Genomic DNA, 27835 nt, shown 5'->3' with positions numbered 1-27835 from the left:
GATATAAAACAGTTAATCTAAAAATACTTACTTCAGGCAATTCCCTTTATTAGCATATCTGGTGGACTTTTAAAATGATGAACTTTGCGCTACAGGTTTAAAAAAAAAATAGAAAATTTATTTCTTCTATTTCATCTGATGCTAAAGATCGTGCATAAAACTTAACTGTCCGCTAATTAAAAGGTAGACGCTTTCACGTTCAAACCGAAGGACAATTCCGATGCGAATGATTCACCGGCCATGCCCTGTTGGGACACACATACTTCAGTGTGTCCAATATCACCTGGCCCAGTACAACATCATTTTTGCTCAGCAAGCAGCACAGCAGAAGGAAAGGAAAAGATCCGCATGGTTTTTTTTTCGTGGGGGCTAGTGTACGATTCAATGCGTCACGATGATGAACCAACACGTCACAGCCAGACTCGGCGCTGCTTCTGTTACTCCGGAAGCTTTCTCTTCGGACACTGGCGGGCGAGAGTGGCATCATGGTGAGTAGGGAAAACCAAACTCGAACACAAATTTGAAGCACACAGTTTTCACCACTTCAAACAGAGTTGCCCGGATTAGGAGAGGGTACTTGGCGGGAAAAACTGCTCTCAACCGAAAGGGCAATGAATTTGAAGAGCAAAATTCGTTACTCAAACAATAGAAGGCGGCGCTTTGGGTGGTATTTAAATTGGTTTGTCTATTTGCAAAACTTACTCGTAAAAGATTATCCATTTTGGGAATGTTTTAAGATATATTTTAGTGCACACTCTTGCATTCCATTCCAGCGGACTGTAATTCTTCCAATTAGTTGGACGTACTTTCTCTCCGATTTTTCGGCTAAAGTAAACCCCTAATTTCATAACCCTACCATTTTCATTCCATTGTTCCTGTGTCGTCGGGGTGGAAATGATTTTGCTGCAAGCAATGGTTTAATACGTTCCAGCAACCTTTCAATGCACTCCCCAACCTGTGCTGCCCTCTGACATGAGATATGCGCCAACGGGTGTGTAGGTTCGTGATGTGATTTGCATACAAAAAACTACCTCCAACCCGGTTGTGATACAGGCGGGCTGAGGCTTTGGGCTTTTAAAACTTGTGCTTACAGCAACATGCGGCCATCACGCACCATCTTTATGGTGAATTGTTGTTCCTGCTGGCAGGCCCAACAAACAGAACGCGCGATTGTTCTGTGCGTTGGAATTGCCCCCATCGGGCCTCCCATGCATGGCACCATTTCAGCTCCACTGGAAGATCTGTTGTTGGCGGGAGGCCTCAAATGTCTGCCGCTTGGCAAAGGGAAACTTGGTTGACAAACTTGTTTAGCTATCTTTGGCCGCTTCGCTTGCGTGACACCGTTCAAGTTCAAGATTGTGCGCACCTAGCGACCGCGGCATTGCGAACTGGTCTGTGAACTTGTGCCTTGGGCTAGCATCTTGCGAACGGTGTTTGGGCTGCGCGTTTGGCTCGACATTCTTTAGAAATATAAGTTCAGTAAAATGAGCTCACAAAAATTGTACATACTCCCAAAAAAAAAAAAAATTTGTCCCCCCTACAATTCCAATCCTCCCAAGACCAAGAAACCAAGAAAAAATCACAGAAAGCTTTCGACGCGTTTATCTACCAGCTGAAACCGAAGCCGAAGGAAAAGTTGTTGAACAACTTTTGCAACGAATCGGAAAGCCGACAACCGACAACCTTCAAAAAGCATGCACATTTTCTGCATTTACACAGTCCGTGCAGAACGCAGAACCGGAGCACCATTCATGCTTGCCTGTCTTGAAGTTTAAAATTAAACATAAGCCTTCCCCTTACCGCACACGGTGCCTACGATTGAATGCATTCTCTCACAGATCATCATGTGCGTGAGTTGAGTTCTTGGGCTGGGTTACGACCTGGGGATAATAGTGGGTAACAATGAGAAAATGAGCCACACAAACTAAAGCAACAGACAACACTGCTTCTTCACTTACATATATCAGTCTTGGTGAAGCTTGGGCGATGATGGCCGAGATATTATTATTATCAGCAACTCAGGAGGAGGAAAAACTCTGGTTGGTGATCCTTTTTTTTTACTCTCCACAACTTTTCGCTTTGTTCTTGTGCTTCGGCACAATTCGTTACGAACCGTGAGGTGTTAAAACCACGACCATGAGAAAACAGAACGAAAAAACACTATTAAAAGTTAATGCGGCGAAACGATACACCCTCCCAAGAAGCAGAAGACCGGGGGAGAATGTGTGTATAGAAATGATACACTTTGTACTCTCGTCACTTTGCACTTCGTCAGCGCGCACCGGTGTTTGTGGGTTTTGTGGTTAGGTTGGACGTAGGATGCAGAGAATATGTGTCTCAGCTTCCAATTTTGTCCTCGGAGAAGATGTGAAGTACAGCACGCTGGAAGTTTTTATTAATAGAAAAAAAGGAGGAAAAAATCAGGTTTTATTAAATGCTTTTAAAACTTTTAACGTTACATTCCTGTAGTTCTTGTCGTATCATGAACATCTTGGAGATCTCCATCCTGCAGCTCTTGTTTGTAGGGGAGGCTTCATAAAATATCATCCATCTCCTAGTGTCGGCTGGGCATGGTATCCGACTCATTAAAGGTTAAAGACGAGCTAGTCTCCTTGTCGCTATTCTCTGGACAAGCTAGTATGCTTGCCGAGACTAAGCCCTTGGTGGTATCATTGGTCCCTCAGAGTTTTCCAGCAACCCTCACTTGGCAGGTGTTGTTTGTCCGTATCATTCTAATAAGCCTGATAATCTACTTTAAGTAAACTTAGCCGGAACTCAAAAATAGCTGGGATTTATCCTGACTCTGTTTTCATATGCAGCTTTCAGATCAATGAAGATATGGTAAGAGAGTAACTTCTGTTCTGCTTCTTCAAGATCTTTTACAGAAATCTTCTCCAAGATTTATCGCATGCTAAAGATCTGATCGGTGGCAGATTTGTCGTTTTCGGAGTCTGATTATGCTCTCTGACAGTTTCCAAAAATATTTTCATCACTTGGGACAAGTCGATCTAGAAGTATTATTGAAACATCAATTGTTGTCCTTGTGTCGATTGATGGTCTTTCGGGGATCGTCAATAACACGCTAGGAGGGCATCGGACTGACTATCCATCGTTTTGCCAGTAATATGTCAGATCAAGACCTCCTGAGGTTGAAGAACCAAAGAAGAAGAAAGTGACAGTGAGCTTAATATCATCTACAAGTTGAGTTTCTAGCTGTTAGTGGAACTGATCGTTGAATAATTCTTCAAAATAGTGAACCCATCGCAAGAGGACCTCTGATTAGTGAATGACCAGATTTCCCAGAATTACTATACCAGATTATATTTTTACTCTGGAGTTATTTTGGTGATCTTGTATCTCTTCAGGATCTCTGCCTTCCTTGAATTGCAGTTCTCGTTCGTTCGTTAGTAGTTTCTTGGTGAGTTCAACTCGCATTTCTCTTAGCAATAAGCACTTAGAATGATGCACTCCTCCAGAACACGTCGTAATATGACCCACAAATTATTCACTTCTCGCACAATGCAACAACCTCTCCACGAAAAGCTATCGAGCAGCACGCCACATGACACCGCCAAGCCAAGTAGGCCATCATTTTCCAAACATAGAAACCCTGCTTGTCGGGTGGTTCGGGCATTCACTTTCGCAAACAAAAACGGCTACAAGCAAGGGGGTGAATATCACCATTTCACTGCTGCTGCTGGGGAAAGCACTGCTGTGATGGCGGGCGAAAACCAACCCGAAATGCACTCACAAAGAACTGGGACTGGTGGATGGCTAGCCAGCCGGGGCTAGTCCGCTGCCAAGCAGCCGGAATTGGCACGCTTTAAACATTTATAATCGATTATAGTGCGTTTTAGCGGAGAGAGAGAGAGGGTGAGAGGGCGACGATTCGATGGGTGGTTTCGGTTTCGATAGAGCCAAACTTGTGCCGATTCCGAAAGTGGAGAGCTTCGTTCTATTGCGCTGCTTATGTGGAAGAAAGAAGCAAAGAAGGTCCGGTCGAATGTGCGATGCCTAAAGGGTACGAGCGAAAGCGAAATTGTGTTTGATCAATCGTGCCGCATGCAAACTGTGTTTGCTTGTTAGGTTTTGTTAATTCGAGTTCCTTTTTTAAGCGATAAGCGCACGTAGGTAGTAATTTAAACAATAAATTTTAAAAAAGCACGAAACATAAATCAATTTCCCCTGCCGGCTTGCATGATCGGGTTTCGCGTTGTTTCTCCTTAATAATTTCATTTATGTGAAATGAAAATGATAGCCACACCGTACATTGTTGCTAATAAATATGTATTTCTGTCACACAGACGAAGCAATTGAGCTTGGCTCGGCAGTTAAAAGGAAAACAATGCGATTTTCCTCCTCCATATTTTATCTGCAGTGCAAGGAAGCACGAGCAAACGAGCAGCTTCATAAATTAAGCTCCAAGCGACTAAACGTTGGAGATTTCGAAGCTATACCAGCTTGTTGCGAACCCATTCACAATACCGTCGACGGCGGTGCCCGAAGTGATACTGTTTTGGCTATTTTCTTCATTATACGGTCATTTACCACATCATTTGAACGGACGAAAACTTTCTACTGGCAAACAGAAAATGCGCGCTCCCGACGACTGAATGAGCTTCCCCATTTTATTTGTTCGATTTTGGCTCAACCAACGAGTAAGTTGGGGATTGCGATTGCCCCATGGCACGTACGTTCGGGGGGAGGGGTATGCATTTCATTTAAAAGATCACTTTGTTTTCTCAACCCATCCTGATCCCCGACCGTGCGCTTAATCTGCACAAAATGCTACCCATCAGTCGACGGCTGATGATCATTTCCCTCACATTAGCGATTGCGGGATTGGGGTAGGAAGGGCGGGTAAGCAGGAGGAATCCAATGCCTACCCCACCTCGCAATAAAGACATAAAACAATTCCGCTTGGTTCGGTTTCAACTCTCACCAGTCTAGCGAGCGGGAGAGCATGCGCGCGTCCGCGAACTTCGACTTCGACCTCTTCTTTCCATCCGATCCAAGGTTGAAAATTGGCCACGGTCAAGTTCAAGCTGCATGTTGTATGCCACCCGTGACGACGGGAGGAGGACAGGAGGCAGGTGTAAGAAGGCGACCCCCACCGTGGAGCCATCGAGCCAAGCGTTCAAGGTTGCGAATCGACCGGAGCAATGCGTCGTGCCACAAAACAGCGTGAGTTGAATTTACGTCTAGGCCGTTTTTCGGTTTGAATAAAACCAATCCCAGGCCATGCAAAGCAAGATAAGCACACTAACGAGACAACGAGTTTGATACGACGGCGTTAAAGTTTGGTGGAGTACCGGTTTTTTTTTTTTATCAGGATTGATTCATTTGCAGGGCGGCAAAGGTTCGTTGCCGCTACTGTCGCGCAAGTCTTTTCCGTGCGTTTAGCGTTAGAAATTTGTCGACACGCGTGTTTCGCGTGTTTGATCGCATTAAATGTGGCTTCCCCGGTAGGCTTTTTTTTGCTTGCTCTTTTGCTGAAACTGAAACGCGTAATTGCATAAAACGGTGCTGATGTGCGTTCGTTTGCTCGAGCCGTATTTTGTATTGTGAGCTGGCGAAAAGGAGTGAAGTGTGGTAAATAATTAGCACCGGCCACCGGGAATTTGGGTCAGATGATGGTGGTCGTGGTGGTATTTCGTGGCGTTTTTTTTTGTGGTGCCCATCGCTTAGAGCTGCCTTGCTTTCCTCTGTAGAGCGTTCAGTCACACTGGCGAATAAATGTTTCTGGCACCGAAATCTATTGTGCCGAACCGTCGTCCCGATCGATCGAGCCCGCCAGTGGGACTTGTTTAGTGTGTACCGTTATCTAAATTGCTTTACCGTCGATTTTGTCACGTTTTGTGATACAATTTTATGACGGGGATGTCAGGTATTTCTTCCAGCGCTGTTGGGAAGTGTTGTTTTTCTTTCCTGTTCGCGCATCGTTTGGGTTGGAGTTGTGAGTTTGAGATTCTATTTGTTTGAAGAATGGGCAAAACAGGGGTTTTCAGTTGATAAGATAACATGGCTATTTCTTATGGCAATGGTGGCAGATATTTAACCAAAACAGTCAGCTGATACGTAGAAAATGATGTACGAACTGTTAGCTTCCTCTTCTTATCCCTTGGCACTTCATGCTCGAGGGGTCTCGGACTGCCATTTCTAGCTTTCTTGGACTTTATTTTATCCGTAGTAAAGTAGCTCTGCGTGATCGTGGTCTGGGTGGGATTTGAATCCCGGACACCTCGAACTGTTAGCTCAGTGGATAATACTTCAAATCAACTGCTTGATTTTTGGGGATCTTCGATCGATGAGGGCTGTAGAAATGTTCCTTGACAAAACTGAAAATCATATTTCAGTCACACGACACGACATATCTAATCGGATGTTCAAATAGTGGTTTACAGGAATGAAATAAATGCTGTTTACATTTAAAAATGAGCTGTGAGATTCTGTACATAATAAAGGTTTAACATGGGGTAATTTGGTTTTTATATTTTTGTGTAACTCTTTTTTTAAATTTTATCAGGATTTTGATTCTTAGGCTCTTAGATAATTTCTAAACGAACATAAAACTGTGATAATAAGATCCCAGTTGTTTTTACTAGATTTTTTTAGTCATAAGGTAATGAAAAGTAGTTTCTAAATAGAACGTATGACAGTTTGATAAAGTCTCTTCTTTAATTTGATACTGAATATTACACTGTAGTTTAATTGGTTATGGTTGATTCATTTGCACAGAATACGCCTCTCGTTTTATTTAATATTTTTTAAAACATTATGGACTATTTTTCTTTTACGCTTTGTTTTAAAAATACTTTAAAAAACAATATGACTGTCCCTATCGAATGAAAAAAAAAAAAACATTATTGAAAAAATCCAAATATTTGAGAAATTGCAAAACAAGCTGACTGACTAAAAAAGTTTTGAATTAAGGTTTGGAAATAATACTAACTCATTATTTTCATAATGAGACTCATAATTTGACATGTGTTCAAACCGTTCTCAATTAAAGAACTTAAAGAAATAATTCAAATTCAAACATCATTCAAATACCGAAAAATTCAAACCGATTCAATATTCATTGAATCTCCACCTCTGCGCTTTAGCCGTTTTTAATTCATCTAATCTATCCGCTGCCCAGATCGCGTCTGCTCGTTCGGGGAGATGTACGAGCCCCGTGAAGCGCCGTTAAGCATGTACCACGTCTAGCACCTCCAACAGACTGTTATTAACATAGAAAACGGCAGCACCTCCTGCTGGACGATACCGTTAAATGTATCCTCCTCTCTTAACGCACGCAGCTCAGACCGGGTGTTGGTCCCGGCTGACGAGATCGCGCTTCTGGCTGACCACCGGGAAACCGGGTGTGCACCGGGATGGTACGGTACCGGTTTCGTTCCTATAACATTTGTAGTGCCGCGTTCCGAACGGCCCTTCAGAGGGTATGAAGAAGCACTGGTTAAGAGTAAAGGAAAACACGCAGACACTTGCGAAGTAAATAAATGTGTTCATTTGCAAGCGCAATTCACACACCGACCGACCGTGTCCGAACGCAAATCGTGGCAAATTTTGTGCAACCGGATGCCCAAGAATGACCTCAATTTAGTGTCTGCCTCTTTAGGGAATGAATGGATGAACGCTCAAACACCTGACAAAATGACACGATTTAAACAATCTAGCCTCGCAACAGCATTCTGAACAGTCCAACCTTGATCCTCTGCATCCAGATCCGGATTTCTGTACGCGTGATAGAGGATTTTGTCACTGACCCAAATATTGAGTGAGCTATTTTCTTCTGCTTCCCGCACAGCGCTTCCATTCATTCTGGGCAGCTGCGAGATGCGTGTTTTTGTTGTTGTTTCTTTCAATCCCACCCCCCCAACCACCCACCCAACACGCTCCAGGTCTCCCCCGTCTCCACATCATCCACGCCTTACTTATCAAACCGTGTGGTGTGTGTGTGGGTTTGGAAAGTTTTACGACATCCACGCGGAATCACATTTTGGAGAGTGAGACCACTCGCGGTCGAGCGAGCGGGAAAGAAAAGCAAAAAAAAAAGATCTAAAAGCTCCAAAGATGGTAGGAGCGTAAGAAAATGGGTCAAGCCAGAGAGGCTGTTGCGTTTCCCCCATTGCACTGGGAACGGGAAGAATGAAGCTTGTGGCCAGAGGATGAAATGAAAGCTGGTGCAGGCGGGAACTAGGGAACTTCTTGAGATAAACGTTACTTCATACGATCGGACCGAAGGAAGGGGAACGGTTGGATCTAGATGTTGTTAAGATCATTTCCTTCCCTCAAAAACCCTCGGGAAGAAGTGGAACAAAAGAACGGTTCCGTCTTCATTAGCATAAAGGCCGGGGTGTCGGGCGGTGCGCGGATCATGTTTTACAGGTGCGGTCATAAACCAAAAACAAAAAATCTCGATCGTCGCCCACCGTTCTGACCCAATTCTGGTAAGGTGTGAGCGATAATGGGTTTTTTTTTTAGATTTCGGAACGATGGTGGGATGTTGGTTTGTTACTTTTTTTGTTTTCTTGTTGTGAGCAAGAGGAAAATTGATTTAAAATTGGGAAGAAAAAACGAGGGAGCATTAATTTGGGTAATTTATTGCAGAGGTCATTAAATTAGAGCTGTAAAGATTTGGTTGCAAGACTGTAAATTTCAGAATTTGCATTCAAATTGTCTGCCAAGATTCACGCTTCGGAGGACATTATTGCAGATAACTTGGACCACTATTCTGCTTATGGAATTTAAAGGGGCATAGTAGATGAATAGTATTTCCTTCGTTTTTTAAAGATTTCAAGAGTCATGGGACATAGCTAAGAAGGGTCGGTTTTACGATTTTTTTTTGTTACTTACCTTACCAAAGACACTTGTTTTGTTCGTGTTATGTTAAGGATCATAGGTAGATTCATTACCCTTATGCAGTCCCGAATCGTGAGCTTCTGTGTTCGGCAAGCTCAAGGCAATTTGTTTGGCCGTTGACACAGACTCTAATGTCGTTGTCAAGAGTACTGGCAAGAGTCAGTGGTGGATTTAAAGGTACGCGGAATAAGTGGGGCCTCGAGCTCGCAAAAGGCCCTCACCACATAAAGACCTCGCGCTTATGATCAGCAGAATTGATATGATTAGATCCCCCAAATTTTATTCCAGTTAGGACCTTCAAAGGGCCTTAAAATCCGCCTCTGCTCTCGGAGCTTTTTAATGCTCTTAAGACTCCAATTGTATCAAGATTTTGATGGGCTTATAGTTTTATATTATTAAACTTCTAGTCTAATAGTAGTCCAGTTTAACCTTTAAATTCTCCTCGCCATTTTGAGACTTGTTGCAAAAGTGCGACATAGTTCAGTTTTTTTTGAGCATTGTCTAGTTTAATTTGCTTATCGTGGGTAAATTCGTTCTGGGCAAATAATTGTTTTTTGAGTATTTCACTGAAATTACTTTCGTTTTTCATGTGTTGATACAAACAACGATGACGATGATGTTAACGGACCATCGTTGCTTGCAATACCGCTGAATATGGTATCTAAATTACTTCTTATCAGCAATCAACAATTGGCAGATATATCAAACGTATTAAAAATCCTATCGACAGCCATCCTCCAATCCCAACTTCAACTGATGCTTATCGAGTAAAAAACCAATCAGCCGTAAAGAAAGCAAAAGGGAAACAGTTTAAAGAGTATTTTCCCTTTCCAAGAAGCTGCATCTGGTGGTCGCACAAAAAAAACACCCGGCAAAATTATGGCAAAGATAAACTTACCACCGTACCGACCTTACGCCATTATGGTTTCTCTTTCGATGGGCAGATTCCACCCGCGGCTCACTATCACTGCGGCTGTGGCGGCACCTTTCCCAATTTCCCATCGATCGGTGTCAACTTTCTTTCCTATAATAACTGGCGTGTACAAGGGATTGTGTCGGCTTGTGTCGAAAGTTATGTTTTCTTCGTTGCGGCGGCTTTGTTTGCGGAAGCCGGCGGGTGTAGTAGAATCGTGCCTCCGCCCATTTGCATATATGCAACTCGCGGAATGCATGGCGTGCCGAGAGCGAGTGTGCGAGAGGGAGACCGAATTCGCGCCCAAGTTTCCCGATCAAATGTAGCAACGGCACAGGCAATACGCTACGTGGAACAATCAACCGTGGGGTTAATCTTGTGATTGTTTCTTGATGATTTCTTGTGTGTTCGCGAGCTAACAGCTTAATGGCCACCTACGGCAGCTGCGCGCAACGTCCACTTGCATTGTCGAACGGAACGACGAACGGCAATGCAAAGAGCGTGCCACCAAATCGAGGTCATCGGCGAAGAGGCTGAGTGGAGATTGCAGCAAAACATTTTCCACCCAACACCCTCCGGGGGGGTTGTGGGGGCTGGAGGGGTGTGTTGGAAAGCGTGTCTATCTTCCGAGTGTGGAGTGGAATTTCCATTGAAATTGAAAACCACCATTCAACGCTGGTGGAGCTGCAGGAATCAGCAGCAGCTTCGTGTTAGCACCCTTGCCTGCTGCCAGCGTGAAGTGAAAAACGATCCTCGTGCTTCCGATCATCTTCATCCGGTAAGAGAAAATCGATCGAGTATGGCACACACGGATGGTAGCTACCGGTTTGTTGCATTGCACCCATGTTTTGCTTGCTTCTTCCGGACACAACTCTTAGCCTGATGCTGCTTAGTTGGTTGGGTCTGTTTGGTGCACAATTCCCATTGTGTGGGACTGGGAATAGGATGCTGTGGTGACATACGCTTCGTGCTGGGAATTGGAACACGATGGTCGGGGGTACATGTCGAACCGTATGGTGAAGGTGCTTATTGGCAAAATTCCAATAGCGATGATAGTGAGGAATGCTGGCTGCATCACTTTATTATTTTCCTTGGGAAAACACCTGAGGAAAAATCCAGGTAAATAGAAGAAAGTCTTTAAGCAATCGAAAGAGGAACTGATTTTCAAAGTTGCAAGTACGTTCATTACTTACTTTTCCTTTCTACAAAACAAGTAAAGACAATTATTTATATTGAGTTCTTCCTATTGCTTATAAAGGTAATTTTGTATAATAGCTAGTATTTAGTATAGATTCCAAAATGATACAATAGGCATGAAAAAAATTATTTACAAAATTCTAAAAAAAAGTAAGGCCCTTTTGCTTCTTTATGGCTTTTGATGCTAGATTTTGCTAATTCATTAGAAAGACCTGACCGTATTGCTAAAGGAAATTATCTTATACTAATAAACTAACAACTGAAGACTTTTTTCGTATTATGAACTTTATTGACAATATTCAGCGTCAACAATCGATCGAGTGACAGCTGACCGTGGCTGTACGCAGCCTTCTTAGGATAAGGCTGGTGACACAGCTCCATCGTACGATGTTATCTGTCAAAATTTCCAAACAAAATTTTTTGTTTCCATCATCATCATCATGTTGGCCTACTCTTTTAAAGAGCATCTCATCATGACATGGCCCGGTCAACAATAGATCTCCAGGAAACTCGATCCCTGACTGCAGCTTCCCGTCCGTGTAGGCACCCGATCTCCGACAGGTCTCCCTTCACCTGATCCAGCCAACGAACTCGCTGTGCTCCCCGACGCCTCGTGCCGAAGTGAGGGTCGCTGACGAGCACCTTCTTGGCGGGGCATGAGTCCGGCATCCTCATAACATGCCCCAGCCATCGTATCCTGCCGGTCTTCGCCACCGTCCGGATGTCCGGTTTGCCGTATAGCTCAGCAAGCTCGAGGTTCATCCTTCTCCTCCACACTCCATGCTCGAACACATCGCCAAAGATGGTCCGGAGGATGCGTCGCTCGGTCACGCCCAGAGCGTTTGCATCCTCCGCTCGGATATGGCTCCAAGACTCGTGGCCATATAGGATCACCGGGCGAATCAGTGTGCGATAGATCTCATATTCGTTAGCCGAAGTAACGATAGTCCCAAGATAGCAGAACTCCTCTACAACCTCGAGGTTGTCGCCGTCGACTAACACGCTGCTTCCCACTCGGGCTCTTTCACGATCGGAGCAAATCTGTCAAAATTTCCGAAAATGGTTTGTTTCCATCGTACGACGGAAATCTTAAGCCTTGGCCATCTGTCAAATCCCATACAAAATTTGAAAACCCGTACGCCGAAAAAACGGCACGGTGGAGCTGTGCCACTGATGCAGCGATCATAAAAAACAAGCAAAAAGTTTACAAAAATCTTCTTCTAAAGACAGCCATGGCCAGGGAACTGGCTAATTATCGTATACTCACTCGGAATCGGGTGGCATTTTTTTTATAAAATACTTCTTGGATGTAGGAATCTTGCAAAAGTTAAATAAATTGAGTTATCTGTTGTAGTTTTCGTTTTTATTGCTATCCAAAGTTTGTCTGCTACTCACTTCATAACAATATGAACACACAATATTGGATCTTACTTTAAAGAAAATTTGCTAAATGTTTTATATATTTTTAAATGTTTGGATAGCTTTTTTAAAAACATTTAGATACTTAGAATATAATTTTAATAAATGTACTTTCATCCGATGCTTAGATACTGTTAAAAGTAACCATCACCAGCGTCTGCACATAAATGAAAAAGAAGTAAAATCTATTAATCTTCAATTAGCGTTTCAATAAACTTCCATTGTTGTACATGCGACACTTCACCGACCATGCCAATCGCGGATGAAGCCTTTTGTTGCACTAAAAAGGCGTCGTTGAACCGTTATGGTGCGATGCAAAGTTCAATCAATTTGCCATTCTTTTCATCCGGTAACAACCTCTTTACATCTTAACCCAACTCAGCTCAAACGCATTTTGCATATTTCTCTCACCGAACAAAGACGGATAGAAGAAGCGAATGGAAGTTACCGTACTAGATTGTCACGATCGTCACTATGCACTTGGTAAAGAGCAATAAAGTGCAGGATAGAAAACCTCAGCCCGAAGAAGGCATAAAAAGCAATTGTACTGCACGTGAGGAGTGCAGCGTGTATAAAACGTTACATGAAAACAGAACCGAACGTTAAAACCAGGAACCGAGATGGTGGTTGGATCGGTTCGGCCCGGTCGAGGGAAAACACTTTAAATGACCGTATCGCGTGCACGTGCGTCTCAAAATTTATAGTGGAAAAGTCTCACTCAATTTAAGGTGGGGGGAACTAAGACGCATGGGGCTCTCGGTGCGGGCAGAAAACCGTCCATTGGCCTCAAAAAGCTACACACACCGTTGTACCATTCAGCGGATCATGATCGTTAGGTTAGTGCCGATACAGTTTTATCGCCTAATTAAGGGCAATATGTTAAGGGGGAGGGAAACATAATGATCAACGCTGTTTTCCCTGTTAAAGGTGGGCCATGTGTGGGCATGTTGATGGAAACAGTGGCTGAAAAGTGACTGCTCACTCACTTCAATCAAACTGTTAGGGGATATAATTGAGCAATTAGTGTATTGGGAACATGTGTTTGATAATTTGTTCGATTGACGCATGAGATAATCGACCTATTCTTTTATTCGAAATGTTGAAAGAGAAAACAAATATTTTGTAAAACTATAGATAATAGCAATTATTAGTTATTTTTCAAAAGGAAAAATGCGCCAGGGAGATGGGCTTGCCTGTCTCCTCTTCAATCTGGCGCTAGAGAGAGCCATCCGCGACTCGGAGGTGAAAACTTCGTGGTCCATCTACTATAAGTCAATCCAGATCCTGGCATACGCTCATTATTATTATTATTATTATTCTTTATTCAAATTGTTTGCCTCAAGGGCTTTACAAAGTCAATTTATCTTATAACTAAACATACATGACACACAAGGAGGATATAGGGAGCAGACAGAGATGGCTAGTGAGGAAAAGAAAAACAGATTTTAGGATAAAGAAGACAAAAGATGGGAGCGGAAACAATTAATGGAGATATTGTGGTCAAACAGATCACCAACCGAATTGAATGCTAGTAACGCGCGCATCCATGGATCGCTCTGGGAAAACCGCGTACGACAAAAAGGGATAAGCAGGGGAGGACGTACGCGTAAGCGATGGGAGGGGACATATAAAGGGATAGCTGCCAGAAGGGCGGGGGAGTCAATGTTGGAAAGTAGGATGTTGGCAATAAATAACTTGCGAGCATGACTATGACGATCTTCCAGCTTAACCAAACCCAGTAGCTGGCACCGCTCCGAATAAGAAGGTAAGGTTGTGCTGGGGTCGTTCAGTAAACGTCTAGCGGCTATCCGCGTGAATTTCCTCTGCACCCTCTCCAACCTGTTCATAGCGGTGACACCAGCGGGGGACCATACAACACTGGCGTACTCCAGGATGGGACGCACCCAGCAACAATACAGCGCTCTCAGGCATAACGGGTCTCGAATATCAGTGGACATACGAGCGATTAGACCCAACACCTTGCTAGCCCGCTCAAGGACCGAGTTGAGATGCGGCTCGAAGGACAATTTGTCGTCCAGCCACACCCCAAGGTCCCTGACCAAGGAAACTCGCGGAAGTGTTGAGTCGTAGAGCCGATACTGGTGTATATGTTTGGAAGAAGAGCGACCAAACGAAATTACACAGCACTTCGAGACACAAAGAACGAGCCCGTTGGATATGCACCAGCCAGCGAAAGCATCTATGTGGGATTGGAGGGAGCGGGAGTCGCGGGACGAAGACACAGGAAGATAAAACTTGACATCGTCGGCATACAACAAACAACCGTTAGGGGGAAGCGATTGAATGCAATCGGCGATGAAGAGTGAAAACAATAAAGGACTCAAGACACTACCCTGAGGAACCCCAGATTTGCTGATGAACGGGTCCGACAGAGCCCCATCGACCCTTACCCTGTACGACCGGTCCTTCAAAAAGGAACAGAGCCAGAGAAGAAGGGCTCCACCGAAACCCATTCGCTCGAGCTTTGCCATAAGCAATTGATGCGACAAACAGTCGAACGCAGCTTTGAAATCTGTGTAAATGACGTCAACCTGCCTACCAGCGGCTGTGTGCGGAAACAGATCGATCATCAACGACATAAGGTTCGACAGGGTAGAGCGTCTCGGCACGAAACCGTGCTGGGAGGATGGGATTAACGGGGAAACAATAGGAAGGATAGAAGAGTAGATTACAGACTCGAGGACTTTGGACGCTGCACAGAGGATGGAGATGCCTCGATAATTTAAGGGGGACGTCCGGCAACCTTTCTTAAAGACTGGGATCAGCCAAGCTGATCTCCAAAGAGAGGGAAAAACTCCCGTATCAACCGACCTAGAGAATAGGCGAATCAACACAGGAGCAATCACCTCTCTAGCGTCAATGAGTGCGGAAGAAGGGATGCCGTCAGGACCAGGAGAGAAGGAGCGCTTAAGCTGACAAAGTGCAGTGAGCACCATCTGTTCGTCGATATGCACCGAGTGAGCGTTAATATAGTCCCGAGGAACACTCGAGAGCCCGGCCACAAGAGACGCGAGACATCATGAGATGAGATGACATAGACATCATCAAATATCCTCAGGTGATATTCTCATAGTAGCCGTTCATACTGCACGCACTTACCCGAGCGCTGAAAGGCCGTGGCAGCTATGACAATATCATCAGAGGACATCACAATAAAATATATTTGATCTCCTTGTCATCTGAAGACGTTTCCATATCAACTTGGCTTGTTTGCCATTCCATCTAAGAAGCCTGCCGTAAAAATGGATGCTATTGCCTTATCAACTGAAAAACCCTGTAAGAATATGAAAAAGATTTATTTAAAGGCTTCACCTAAATGAGTAACGTAATTTATAACCTTTAGCTATACTATCTGGCTATACGACTATCTGGCTAAGTCGTATCAATAAGTCTTCTTAATCAACCTCGAAAGGTTTCGGCCTGCCATTTAGGGCTTTCTGTGACTTGATTCTATTTGTATGGGATTTGATACGGGGTGGCGGTCTGGATGGGATTTCAACTCCGGTCCTGCTGTGTGGAGACCGGCACCGCTGTCGCCTCTGCCACCGAATCCCTCCTCCATCAATAAGTCCAGCAAGCGAATGCACAAGACCTATTGGGCCGTTAAGCCAAGAAGAATATATGTTTTCAATCAATTTTTCATACAAATATTTCCACCGTAACAGCTTCTATGTAACACTGATAAATCAAATCACAACATAATTTGCTTCCAAAAAAACATCAAACAGAAAAAAAACTCCCGTTCCGCTACTCTCCCCTAAGCATAGCACCAGACCGATCAAGACTGCATACATATATACTGTTACCTATAATAATGAACTGATTAATGATAGCTGCTTCATTATCCCGGACTGCGCAGTCGTAATGATACCGCGATCGCCAGGTGTGAATCATTTACATTTTCCGCATCCTCCAGCTCGTTTCCTTCCCAGCCACATCATCATCCGTGCGCAAAAGCCGACCAGCAGATACAGTGGCCGAAAATTGCGGTGTTGCAAATTATTACGGCATCCGGGTCGAATGAAGCCGATGGAAGCAAGATAAGGGAAGACATTATCGCAGCAGAACAATACGAGGGAAGCGCATAAATGGGGCGCCGGTGGAAAGCCTTCGCTTCTCTCTCTCATCTTTCTGGCGAGACGACGCACGCCATCGTAATCACGATGGTTCTTAACCTATTTTTGATACTAAAAATCCTCCCGAAAACAGTGAAGAGCAAAAAAAACGGGGTTTTCTCCCAATCCGGTCGAGAGGCGGGCGGATAAGTAACATACGCATCGCGTCCAAAAAAAGAAGGTGTTGAATCGGTTACTAATTTCCCGCCCGGTTGGAAAAACGGGGATTCCCTTCAGTCAGTGCTTTGTTCCTCAAAATTCCACACCCAAAGAAGGGAACCGATTCATTGGCGCATTGTTTTGGAGTAATTGAACAAAATGAGGGGTCCACCGCTTTTATCGCGTCCCAAAACGATGCTCTCGTGCCGAAGCCATCGTCAGCACCATTAGGGGCCACCTACCTTACCGTCGGAACATTCAATGAAGGGGAGGGACTCCCATTTTGACCTACATGGATATGGGCATGAAGGGAAGGAACGGTTTGTAAGGGCCCGTGCCCTGCATTCGCCGGGATCGGAAGTGGTGGCCACCGGTGGATATTTTTGCAGAGCGTTCGCGGTCCCATTTTGTAGCGAGCGAATCCATGGAATTGCGCTTGCGAAGTATTAGGCGGCACATATTAGGCGCGACGGCTGAAACAGACGTGTCTGGCACGCAGTTCCGGTTTGCGTTCGGTCTTGAAAACGCGCCCCACAGCTGACGGTGGGAAATTGGTTGGAGATGATGAGGTTACTTCAGGGTTAGGGATGAATGCACTTCTGCCGCCGTTTTTTTTTTTCTCTTGGCTAAAGGGCCACTAGCACGAAGCTAATTAACCACGTGTGAATTAGCGCATGTTGAAGCACCCCAATTTCGTGGGCGCAATTTGCGTGAGTGCACCCGAAGGACTAATGAGGGAACTGTTTTTTTTATTAGTTTTTGGAGAGCTTGCTCCAGGGCTTGCTGTAAAACGGGCACATGTTACCACTCGGATCGAGTGTGTGTGTTATTTCTGTTTCTTTTGTTGTGATTTTGAATCTAATTTTTATTAATCAACCCTCCATTCTCTCTCTCTCTCTGTTCCAGTTGATTACGCTATTGCTTCTACCCGCGTACGGTCCACAGTTCGCCCACAGCTCCTCCTCACCCCGGGGGCACACCCTCTGGTCGGACGGACCGACCGCGCGGGATGGAACGGGTGTGGAAAAGTGTTCGCCTAGCGGTAGCCTCAAGTACCTGTCCGGCGATGCGCTCACCGACAGCCCGAACTGTCTCGGGCCCAACAACGCACCGTACCCGGCGAATTTGGTGGCGCGAACGTTTTCCAACTGGACGCCCGGCGGTTCGTCGCGTCGCGGCCGTATGAGTCAGTTGCCGACGCTCGATCCGAAGCTGACGCAGCGGGCCCTGCTGCAGGCGTACGGTGATGCTAACGAGGCGGCCACGCTCGAGAGTGCCCGCACGAGATACAGTAAGTAGAATGTGAATGATCCAACTTGGGTATTGGTTAGAGAGTAGAAATGTTCTCTGAAATTTAAGTATTTAAAAACGAACATAATTCTATGTCCTAAAATTCACCTAAATAGTATATCATTTTCGATTGATTGTATGTCACGGTAGAATATACGTTTTGAACTATCTTACGATTACGAATTTTTCGTTCACTTTATTATGCAGTTAATTCGACTCGCAACTCTTGGGGATAGTCTCCAAAATTATTTTTAGATGTCCACGTGGCCAGAAGATAAATTTTGATCGGAGTATAGCTCTTGGGAAATGTCCGATGGCGTCATTATCCACCCGGCCGGAACGGGGTTCAAATCCCATCCAGACTGCGTCCTCGTACGTAGGGCTGACTATTTTGGCAACCATTAGTAAAATCAAGTCATAGGAAGCCGGAAATGGCAGACTGAGACCTCTCGCGGTTGTAGTGCCAAGGGCATGCAAGAAACTTTCCTACAATATCTTTATTGCCACGAATTCACATCAGTTGATTTTTAGCCACTAAATTAACCGTATTACAGGTTTTCGAGCTGAACTAATACCACTTAAAATGGTACGTTTACTTCGTTATTGGCCACCTTCAGAGGTATAATTGGACAGTTTTTTATTTCGGAGATTAAAAAGATGGACTAGGGTCTTTCGATTTTTATAGTAAATTCCAATAACTATATGCAGTGGCGGATTAACCTAGAAGCGGAAGGAGCTGCCGCTCGGGGCCTCATCGGACCGGGGGGCCTTTTGTTTCCCTCTAAAATCACAATTAGAGGGGCTTCGACAGCCAACCCACCACTGGGAATATGGTATAGTGTGGCAACTAACCTGGCAGTATAAAAAGTGGTTTTCAGTTAGAGTTTTGAAAGAGTTTGGTGACGGTGAGTGTGTGACCTACAATTATCAGTTGGTTAGTTAAACCTTTCGGCTGTCTAGTAGAACTTGAATGCAGTATAATGTGTTGCATTATGTATTTTTTTAATTTTTATATTTTTATCACGGGCTGGCCGCATTGCTTAAGACTAATTTACAAATAGTTCATCTTTCACTTTAGTTGGAAGACATTTCCTTCTCCGAGCCATGAAAGGACATTTTAAGCATGAAGTCCCGAAGAAAGTTTGCAAATATTATTGAATTTTATAATCAACCATTTGTGACTTATGAAGCTTTAAAAAACTGTAGAAGAGTGCTACATTACAAGGCGATTTAGCCCCTGGCACTAGCACTACAACAGGTCTCGGCCTGCCATTTCTGGCTTTCTGTGACTTAATGTTACCCTTAGTAAAGTAGTCAGCCTTACGTACGGGGAGGCGGACTGGATTGGATTAGAACCCCGCTCCGGCCGCCGTGTGAAGACCGGCACCGCTTTCGCCTCGGCCACCGAACCGCCCCGGCGATTTAGCCCTATTAGTACTAAAATCATTAAACATCCACGCCCCACTGTTCAAGCATTTTGGAACGGGTCCGATTAATGCTGTGTGATTTGGTTTGTTGCCAAACGAAACGGTTTTTTCTTAATTTCAAATTCGACATCTAACACAGATGTTTCCTGTGTTTTGTGCTTATTTGACCTACGCAAGATCGACTGGAGATCACTTACCACTCTTGATTTATTTTCTGGCCGTTTGGATGTTTTCAATTATGTGCTTCCTGTTTCATTCGTTACAAACGTTCCCACCAGTAACGGAAAATGACTTTTTTCTTATTCATAAAGAACGGTCTGGCCGTATTGCTAGCGGAAAATGACTTAAAGATACAAAAGGCAAATAGGCCTGAAAACGCTTAACACCGATTCAAACATCCGATCGATCGAAGAAAGTCACTCAGGCAAATAACTGATCATTTCCCACGCAAAGATCACATCATAGACAAACTTCTTGAGCTAAGATTAATTGTTTACGGAAACCTTTTTCCTTGTTTTCGTTGAACCAGTACCTTGTATAGTGCATCGCCAAATCCTCAAACCACTGCTTAAGTCCGTGAAGTGAGTAGTGAAACTCAGCCTCGACCATCGAACGATTCCCCAACTACAAAAAAGCCAATCTTTGCCATAAAACAATTGAATTTAGAAATTTACCGTATCACTAACGTCTAGCTGAGTGTAACGCCACTCGATGTTGTGCGCGTGAGGAGTCCACTTTTCCGCTCGCCTCATCTATCTGTTGTCCAGTAAAATTGAAAGCAAACGCGAATTAGACAGAGAGAGAGAGCGAACTCCCACGAAAGCTCCAGACAAGTAGTACCGGCCGTATCGGTAAATCGCCACAATTTCAAACGCACGCACCGCGACCTCCCAATTGGGAATGTGCCGCCAAAGCCGGAAGCCGGAATGAAACCGTAGCTCACACGCCCGCAACTCCATAACGAGCACTGCGGGAACTGGCCGAATGGGATGGACAACTGCCCGAAGCTAAAAAAAAAACAACCAGGAGGCACATCATAACAACAACACTTCACTTTCTTCCCGTCACGGTCACGCTGTGAAAAAGCGAAACTAACGGACAACCGTTTTCACAGTTGTTGCCACCCTCCCTGACCTCCGCTCAACCGTCCCCATCCTCCAGATCGTTTGCGGAAGACACGGAAGAAAGTGTCGAAAGTGTCAACCGAGTCTTTTTTGTCTGTGTGAGTGTGTGTGTGTGTCTCAGGTTCAGGGCCATCTGGGAGACGCTTTCCACTTCCGCCCCTTCATCGAACGGTGGCCGACCGACCGGTGGAAATTGTCTTCTTTTATTTCTCCCGTGTTCCAGAGTTCAGGTTTATGGTGCGCCCTGGGAAGATAGTGACCCGTGTCGTGACCGAACGGTTTTGCGCTTCCACCCTGGGATGGCGAGAGTGGGATTTTCCGCGCCGCTGTGAACGGGAAAATTAAAACACAGTTTGACATCACCTCAACCCAGCACAGAGACAATCGAGGGTCAATGTGGGAAAGTTCGGAATGTTTTCTTTCTGGGGCATAGTGTGGAAGAGCAGCTTTCTTGAAGCGGTCATTATGCACAGTCACAACCGTGTGTGATGGGTGTGAAATATCTGTTTTGCGTGGCCGTTCACAATTCAATAGCCACCAACGATGAGATGCGGTAAATATGGCACGAATTGTTTTGGATAGGTTTTTGGAATGTAAATCTCAAAATCTCAGGGTAAAGTCTCGAGCCAAAGTAGAACATCTAATATCCAATCTTTTTATTGCTCTACGGTTAGCCATATCAATGTTCTGTACTCCTGCATCTTTCTGGGCCAGATCTATCTCTGTTGACGTTTACTGAAGAAGTTTTTTCTTTATTGTAGAATATGTTCGACTAGTCCAATTTTAAACCTCCAAGTCCGAAGTAGAGCAAGCTCCATCTTAACGTGACTAACGTTTGCAGTAGGGAATGTACTAATTTTAGGCAGCGATGAAAATAAAGCTAAAGTGAATAACTCAATGGATTTTCTTTGGATCGAATTCTACTTTTAAGAAGTATTCTACAAAACTGTTACTTCTTAGTTCCACATCCCTTATGACACCTACGGCAATGAAGGTCTTGCTCATGGCTGTCACATCATTAAATAGTCAACAGTTTTTCAGCTCTTATCTCTCAGGCTTAGCAATCATTCCGCTGCTTCGTATTCGATACATGATTGATTGGATGAGGTTCTCCGAAGGTGGATTGCCTTAAAAATGTCTATGATCACACTGATCAGATCGGTTTAGAAATTTTGCGATCGCTAATCGCCATCAACTGCTCAATAAGAGTGACTGTTATAAAGATGGCATGATCTCAAGCATGGATTTAGACCACATTTAGTTCAACTTCTGGAGTCCAGAAGAACAAAATCATCAGGCAGTTCAAACTTCTTTTCCTCGTAAATTTCGGATCCATTTGAAGGGTCTTAAAACACTGTAAGACAATGGCTGGAATTTGTCCCCTATCGGCTTCTTGACTTAAAGACCTAATCGATCTTTTTTTTGGTTTTGGAAGGAATTGAGAAAATGTTGGTAAACTAAGAGCAGTTGTTTAATCGGTCATCACTCATCAAGGATAACATTCCTAGTACCAGCAAGTCTTCAGTTGCAGCTTCTCGACTAAATTGATCATTATTCAGGCTATTCCACGAATATCGCTTTAATTCTTGGGCTGTACATTAAATACATCAAGAAAGTGAAATGAATGGGATTGAAATAGGATGGATTGCTAGGACATAGGACAGCAAAAATTAGTTTGTAATTCTCTCTCTCTCCCTTTCCTTTTAGCCTAGCGACTTCTTTAGGTCATATACCTTACATTTCTGGCTTACTAGACACTCATTGGTACCACGTAGATTTGAACCCCGGTTCTGCCGCCGTATGAAGACCGGCACCGTAGTCCTCTCTACCATCGGGCCGTCCCCGGTATATTAGTTAATATTTTTTCATCGCTCTAAAGCCTAAAGATCAACCATCTGATCCTTGATCCTTGATCGTGTTTCGGATCCACCATGAACGCTAAAGTTCCTATCTTTAATTTTAGTAACATTTCTATAGTGCACAGATAGAACATTACAGTGTTATCAATAAATTTGGAGCAGCTATGGCTGCAAACCAGTCCAAAAAAAGTGTCAATGGAGATATTTTCAAATAGTCTGGCAATTCTAGACGTCCGACTTCAGGTTGAGAATATTATGTTTACGGCAGTCATAATTTACCGATCTGCCGAGTCAAAGAGACTAGTCAGTTATCCACGACCAAACAATACGTGAGCCATGCGTTTAAACCTGGAAGAAAATACTCCAACTCTCTTCGACTAAAGCTAATTAAAGTCTAGGTGTAGTTGTAGTGAAGTATCTATTTGCGTACTTCATAGTTAGAGTGCCCAAGTACAAAATCCATCCCCTCGTTGTGACCACCGTAAACACATTCTCGTTACTTGCCTCTTGGAATTTGAAGACGCATCCCTCGGAAGAATAAAAAAAAACCAAACAAGTACCAGCAGACGAACCCACCGAAAGCATTAGCATATTGTCGCATTAACATCTTACACCGAGGTGCTTCTTTCTTCACTTGTCTTAAACTCCATTCTAAGCGCCTACCCGGCTCAGATCCTAACATTGGCACCGAAGACCCGGACCGCCGTACAGTTACTGTTACTTCGGGGCCAATGCACGGATATCGCGTGTAACGGTTTTAGGGGACGTAAAGTGGGCCTGACGACACCCGTCAGAACGTCCGGCGTTGACGGTGATGCTGCTGCTGGTTGGAACATCGATGATGGCTGGGACAGGGCTGATGATGCATTCCAAATTTCCACCATGTCATCCCAACAGCAGCAGCAGCAGCATCATCATTGCCCAACGCCTAGCGGTGGGAAGAAGCTAGACGACAAACTGTGCGCTGCAGCTTTTCCGCAACGACTCATTCTTGACGGCTGGCGATGAGTTCTGCTTAACGGAAGGAAGGTAGTGAAGGTTCCTGCTAGATGAACCGTGAAATGAAGTGGCACTTTCCGTCGTTGGGAAATTATACATTTTTACAGTGAATGAAGGAAAAAAACAAACCAAACTGATGAACGTTTCACTTCCGCGTTCGGGAAGATAAATTGAAAAGTTGGAGATGGTAGTGCCAAAGTCATCTTTTTTTTATTACTGGTCAAAACGATACATTTATTTTAAATAAATTTATTATTAAAAAAATTATTATTTATTTTAATCTAACTTTTTAAACTTAAAGTAATATTTAACTTTTTTATGATTAACTTAAACTTTTTTATGCTAGGGGATGGTTAAATTTTTCATTTTTCTTCATATTTTATAAGTTTTCCAGTTTTTAACATAAAAAATTGACAAACACGCTTTCTTTTTGAGTTGTGTTTTTTTAATTCGATAGGAACGGCATTGACGTATTACTTATTTGAACTCTTATTATTCAAGAACCTGTATCGAATCTCAGCTGGACCGGTCTCCTGTAGTAAAATACTCATAAAGTTTAGATTACCCCATCCCGGATCGTTATGTAGATTGCTCGGGTATAAATATTGGTCGGATTCAAAATCTCACAATGATCGGTTGATTGAACTCCGGTATTAGTCTGATCTGGACTGATATTGATGTGCTCTATTTTGTCTCCTAATGGTCCCAAATAGACTCGAACCCCGAAGTCTTATAGATTGTTAAATCTTTTCGATGCTAGCTCTAGAGTATCTTCTGACGAGCATTCGTTACAATCGAAATCCGCCATTCGAGGAAGACTATCGCTTATAACTGACGACCAAACAACCCATCCGTATAAATATGCTATCAGTTTCTATAATAAAAGTAATTCTATACAGCAAACCTACAGGCTACAACTATTGCTTCTCCTAGGTCTACTCCAGGGATCGGCACACTTTCCTCGGAAAGGGCCAAACAGTAAAGTAGCAACTAATACTGTGGGTCCATCCGATCTCCCAAGTCGACGAGTGAATTTTAATTTATAGTGATCGATTTTTCAACTGATGTTTGGATGACATGTAAATTAAATAAGTCTAATAAGTTATTTATAGGCTTAACTACTATAGAATAGTCCGCGTAAAAAAACATCCTTTCCTGGCACATTTCGTAGACCTACCATAGACTGTAGTTGTCAATAGAAACATTGGACCGTCTGGCCTCTTCAAACCAACTTCCTAGACATATTGAACGATCTTTAAAAAAAATTGACTACAATCTTCCCGGTAGTACCTTTCCCCAATACCTAAAAATTAGACACAATCGTTGTCGATATGGATTGACAAGAACTCTAATGCGTTGGGAACACGATCTAGAGTTCTTTGCGACTGTCAATATTAATCATTTTGAAGTTATCCAAACTGGTTCTGGAAATTCTCTCTGACAATTACTGATTACATCATCAATATACGAAGTTGTTCCTTCAGGATTAAGGAGATTGTTTTATAGGCATTATTTAAAATCGCGACATCTGCAGCGCCCTTTATTCATCGGAGATTAATGATTCCAAGATTTCAATCACAAGCCATCTATTCTCCAGGATATATCTTAACATAAATTTTATGACTAAAGTATTTTATAGTGTAACTTGTTCTTAATGTGCCGCCAGTGTTTGCCTGTACAATATGTATAGCAAGATATGTGCCCTGGAACTGTTATGTGACGAGTCACTAATTTCTCTGTCTTCTTGGCCTAACGATCTCTTAAGTCATGCCTGCCGTATCTGGCTTCCTGGACTTAATAATATCACGTAGTTGCAGTGGTGGATCAAGATATTTGGAGGCCCCGAGCGGAATGGCAGTTGAGGCCCCTCTAGTTGAAGTATTAGAGGGAAACATCATGCCTCACCGCCCCGAGCGGCCGCTCCTTCCGCTTCTAGCTTAATCCGCCACTGCGCAGTTGGATAGTCAGTCTTCACTACGGGGGAACGGTCTAGGCGGGATTTTAACCTGCCGTCCTGCCGTATGAAGACCGGCGCGGTAGTTTCCTCTTCTACTGGCCGCGCTTCCACTTTAATTGTAAGCACTGAGCTAATCGCTCGATAGCCTTCCTGTCTGGTGGTTCACTCTAACTCTATTCTAATTTATAGACAGGAACTTATTTGAATTGTGTTTCATTGGAATGATTGCGTTAGGCAACACAATGCTTAAATCATTGCAGTCGAAACTACACCCAAGTATATCGAACAGGAAACAATTATTTGTAGGTTGTTTCATTACCAGCCAAAGTGAATTAACGCAACTTCAAACAAATCAAACTCATAGCTTAGAACACATTAGAACAAAGACACTGCCAATAAATACACCTCACCCGAATTGGGAATCGTTTATGGGAACGAAGACATCAACATTAGTGCCATTCAATGTCATCCCCGTATCGGTACTTAGTATTCCGACGGTACCCCGTCCGCGATCGCTGGATCGCACCGGAAGCATTCAAACACCACCCCCCAGGTAATGTCACCCAAAAAATTCTAATCCAAATCCGTTTTCCGTTCCGCTCGTTTTAAAGGTCGCTCGCTGGACAGCAGCCAGTGCCGGGATACGCCGTCACGGCTGTGCAAAACACGCTACAACACGACCGCACCGATGTACGGTGTCAGCCTCACTTCTGGCCAGCCGGTCACGATCGTGCAGAAGTTCCCCGATCTGTTGCAGCAGGTCGTCTTCGAGGTGTGCGAGTAAGTATCGAATGAGGTTGGAATTTCTCCGCCAGCTTTTCACCCGCGACGACGAGTACGAGGATTCGGGGGTCGTAGTCTCGCAAATTGCAACAACAAAAAAAAACCTTCGCCCGTCCACCCGACGAAACCCGGTACGGTGCATGCGGTGCGTGATCGATCGAAAGTTTGTGACGCTGTGGCGCCATTATTTATGCAAACAGCGACGTGAGCCATTTTCCAGTTCCAGTTCGACGTTGCCTTTCTCACCAAACGGGTGGCAGCCGGCTCGCAATTTGGATTTATTTGCTTCAGCTTTACCTGTGCGGTGTTTGCCTTGCTCAACCTTAGCTTAAAACAACCGAACCGGCCACCGAACATCGTCGCACATATATTATTGTCGTATCCTGTCCCTCCTCCCCCCCACCAGTACGGGTGACTTCGGTGCGAAAGTTTAACTTTTACTCGACGCCCCACATAGCAGACGACGACTGATAAGGGTGGCAGCAGAAACATTTAGCATCACCTCCATCCACGAACCGGTGACTGTGTGTCTGTTTGAGTGCGATATTAACATATCGGTGGTTGGAATTTAATCGCGTCCAGTGCTGTTGCTGATTGGCCTTTAAACTTGACCGATTTTCTCTTTCCACTGGAGAACGCCCGCACCGGAATGGGTTCCCGTTCGCGGGGGAGAAAGTCACGCGAGACAACGCTTTTCTTCGGACTGTTGAATATAGAATACAGCGAAACGCCGTCGTTGACTCGTTAGGCCAATTTTCCATTCTACCATTTTTTTTTCTTCTCTCTCTCTCTCTTCACCTCCCCCGAACAGATCGTCCGAATGTGATGTCGTGCGTGGCGAATGCACACAAACCTACGTACCGTACCTGTTCCTGGTGATCCCGCTCGGTCCGGTCACGCTCACCGGCCAGGACTACGTGCTGGTCGAGAGTGGCTGCGTCTGCAAACCGAAGTACGCGACCGAAAAGCCACGCGAAACCGGTGGCAACTTTATCCCGTAGGAGCCACACCCATTCTTCCGCCGCTGATCTGATCTCGTTTCGTTGGTGAGGATCGCGCGTACCATCTGGAAGGATGTTATCTGGAAGAACAGGGGAGGGCATTTTGGGACGATGGGAAGTGTGTGTGTGTGTGTGTGTGTGTGTGTGGCAAACACCAGGCTGTTAACACCGTGGCGCGATATTAAGTAGGGCAGGCTTGGACATTAAATTATTTGACACGCTTTTCGTCGTATTTCGCTGATAGATGCCCCAGCCCGTCATCCGGTACATTGCACGGTACATAGCTAAACGGTCACCGAAACACCAGCACAGGACTATAGGTTTGAGGACAGTTAGTGAGTTGTGAGACTATCAGCAAACAACACTACGACTATAGGAATAGGTTATTGGAAAAAAAAACAAACATTACAACAGAGAAAGGAAGGGAAAATAAAACAAAACTGGCCGTTTGTGTGTGAGAGGCGAGGGCGCATTTAGTATACCTTTTTGTAAATACAAAATAAATATTTCTATTCGATTTAACAAATTTGGCTATTGTTTTTCGGTGGTTTACACGTTTCTTACGATCAGGTAAGTGTGGTTCAAGATCAACATAAAAGTGTATCCGATGGCCCTCAAGGCATCTTCAAGGTTTATTTAACAGCGGGGTCCTCTATCTGATGAAGGAGTTTCTTATTTATCCGGAACTATATCCGCGTCGCGGTCT

The 27835-nt window shown here is 44.2% G+C and overlaps 1 protein-coding gene across 1 annotated transcript in view; it reads left to right on the top strand.

Annotated features, from left to right (window-relative positions):
• Positions 1 to 27655, top strand: part of LOC118509407 — a 29746-nt gene extending 2091 nt beyond the window's left edge. Inside the window, exons 2-4 of the mRNA XM_036049972.1 lie at positions 17596 to 17980; positions 25957 to 26125; positions 26940 to 27655. Of these exons, the coding sequence (XP_035905865.1) occupies positions 17596 to 17980; positions 25957 to 26125; positions 26940 to 27129 (744 nt within the window). The 3' untranslated portion in view covers positions 27130 to 27655. The remainder of the gene's footprint in view (positions 1 to 17595; positions 17981 to 25956; positions 26126 to 26939) is intronic.
• The last annotated feature ends 180 nt before the right edge of the window (positions 27656 to 27835 follow it).

This window comes from Anopheles stephensi, chromosome 3 (genome assembly GCF_013141755.1).
Source record: "Anopheles stephensi strain Indian chromosome 3, UCI_ANSTEP_V1.0, whole genome shotgun sequence".
NCBI classification, from domain to species: Eukaryota; Metazoa; Arthropoda; class Insecta; order Diptera; family Culicidae; genus Anopheles; species Anopheles stephensi.
The sequence above is the reverse complement of the archived record's forward strand: the minus strand, read 5'-3'. Positions and strand labels throughout refer to the sequence as shown.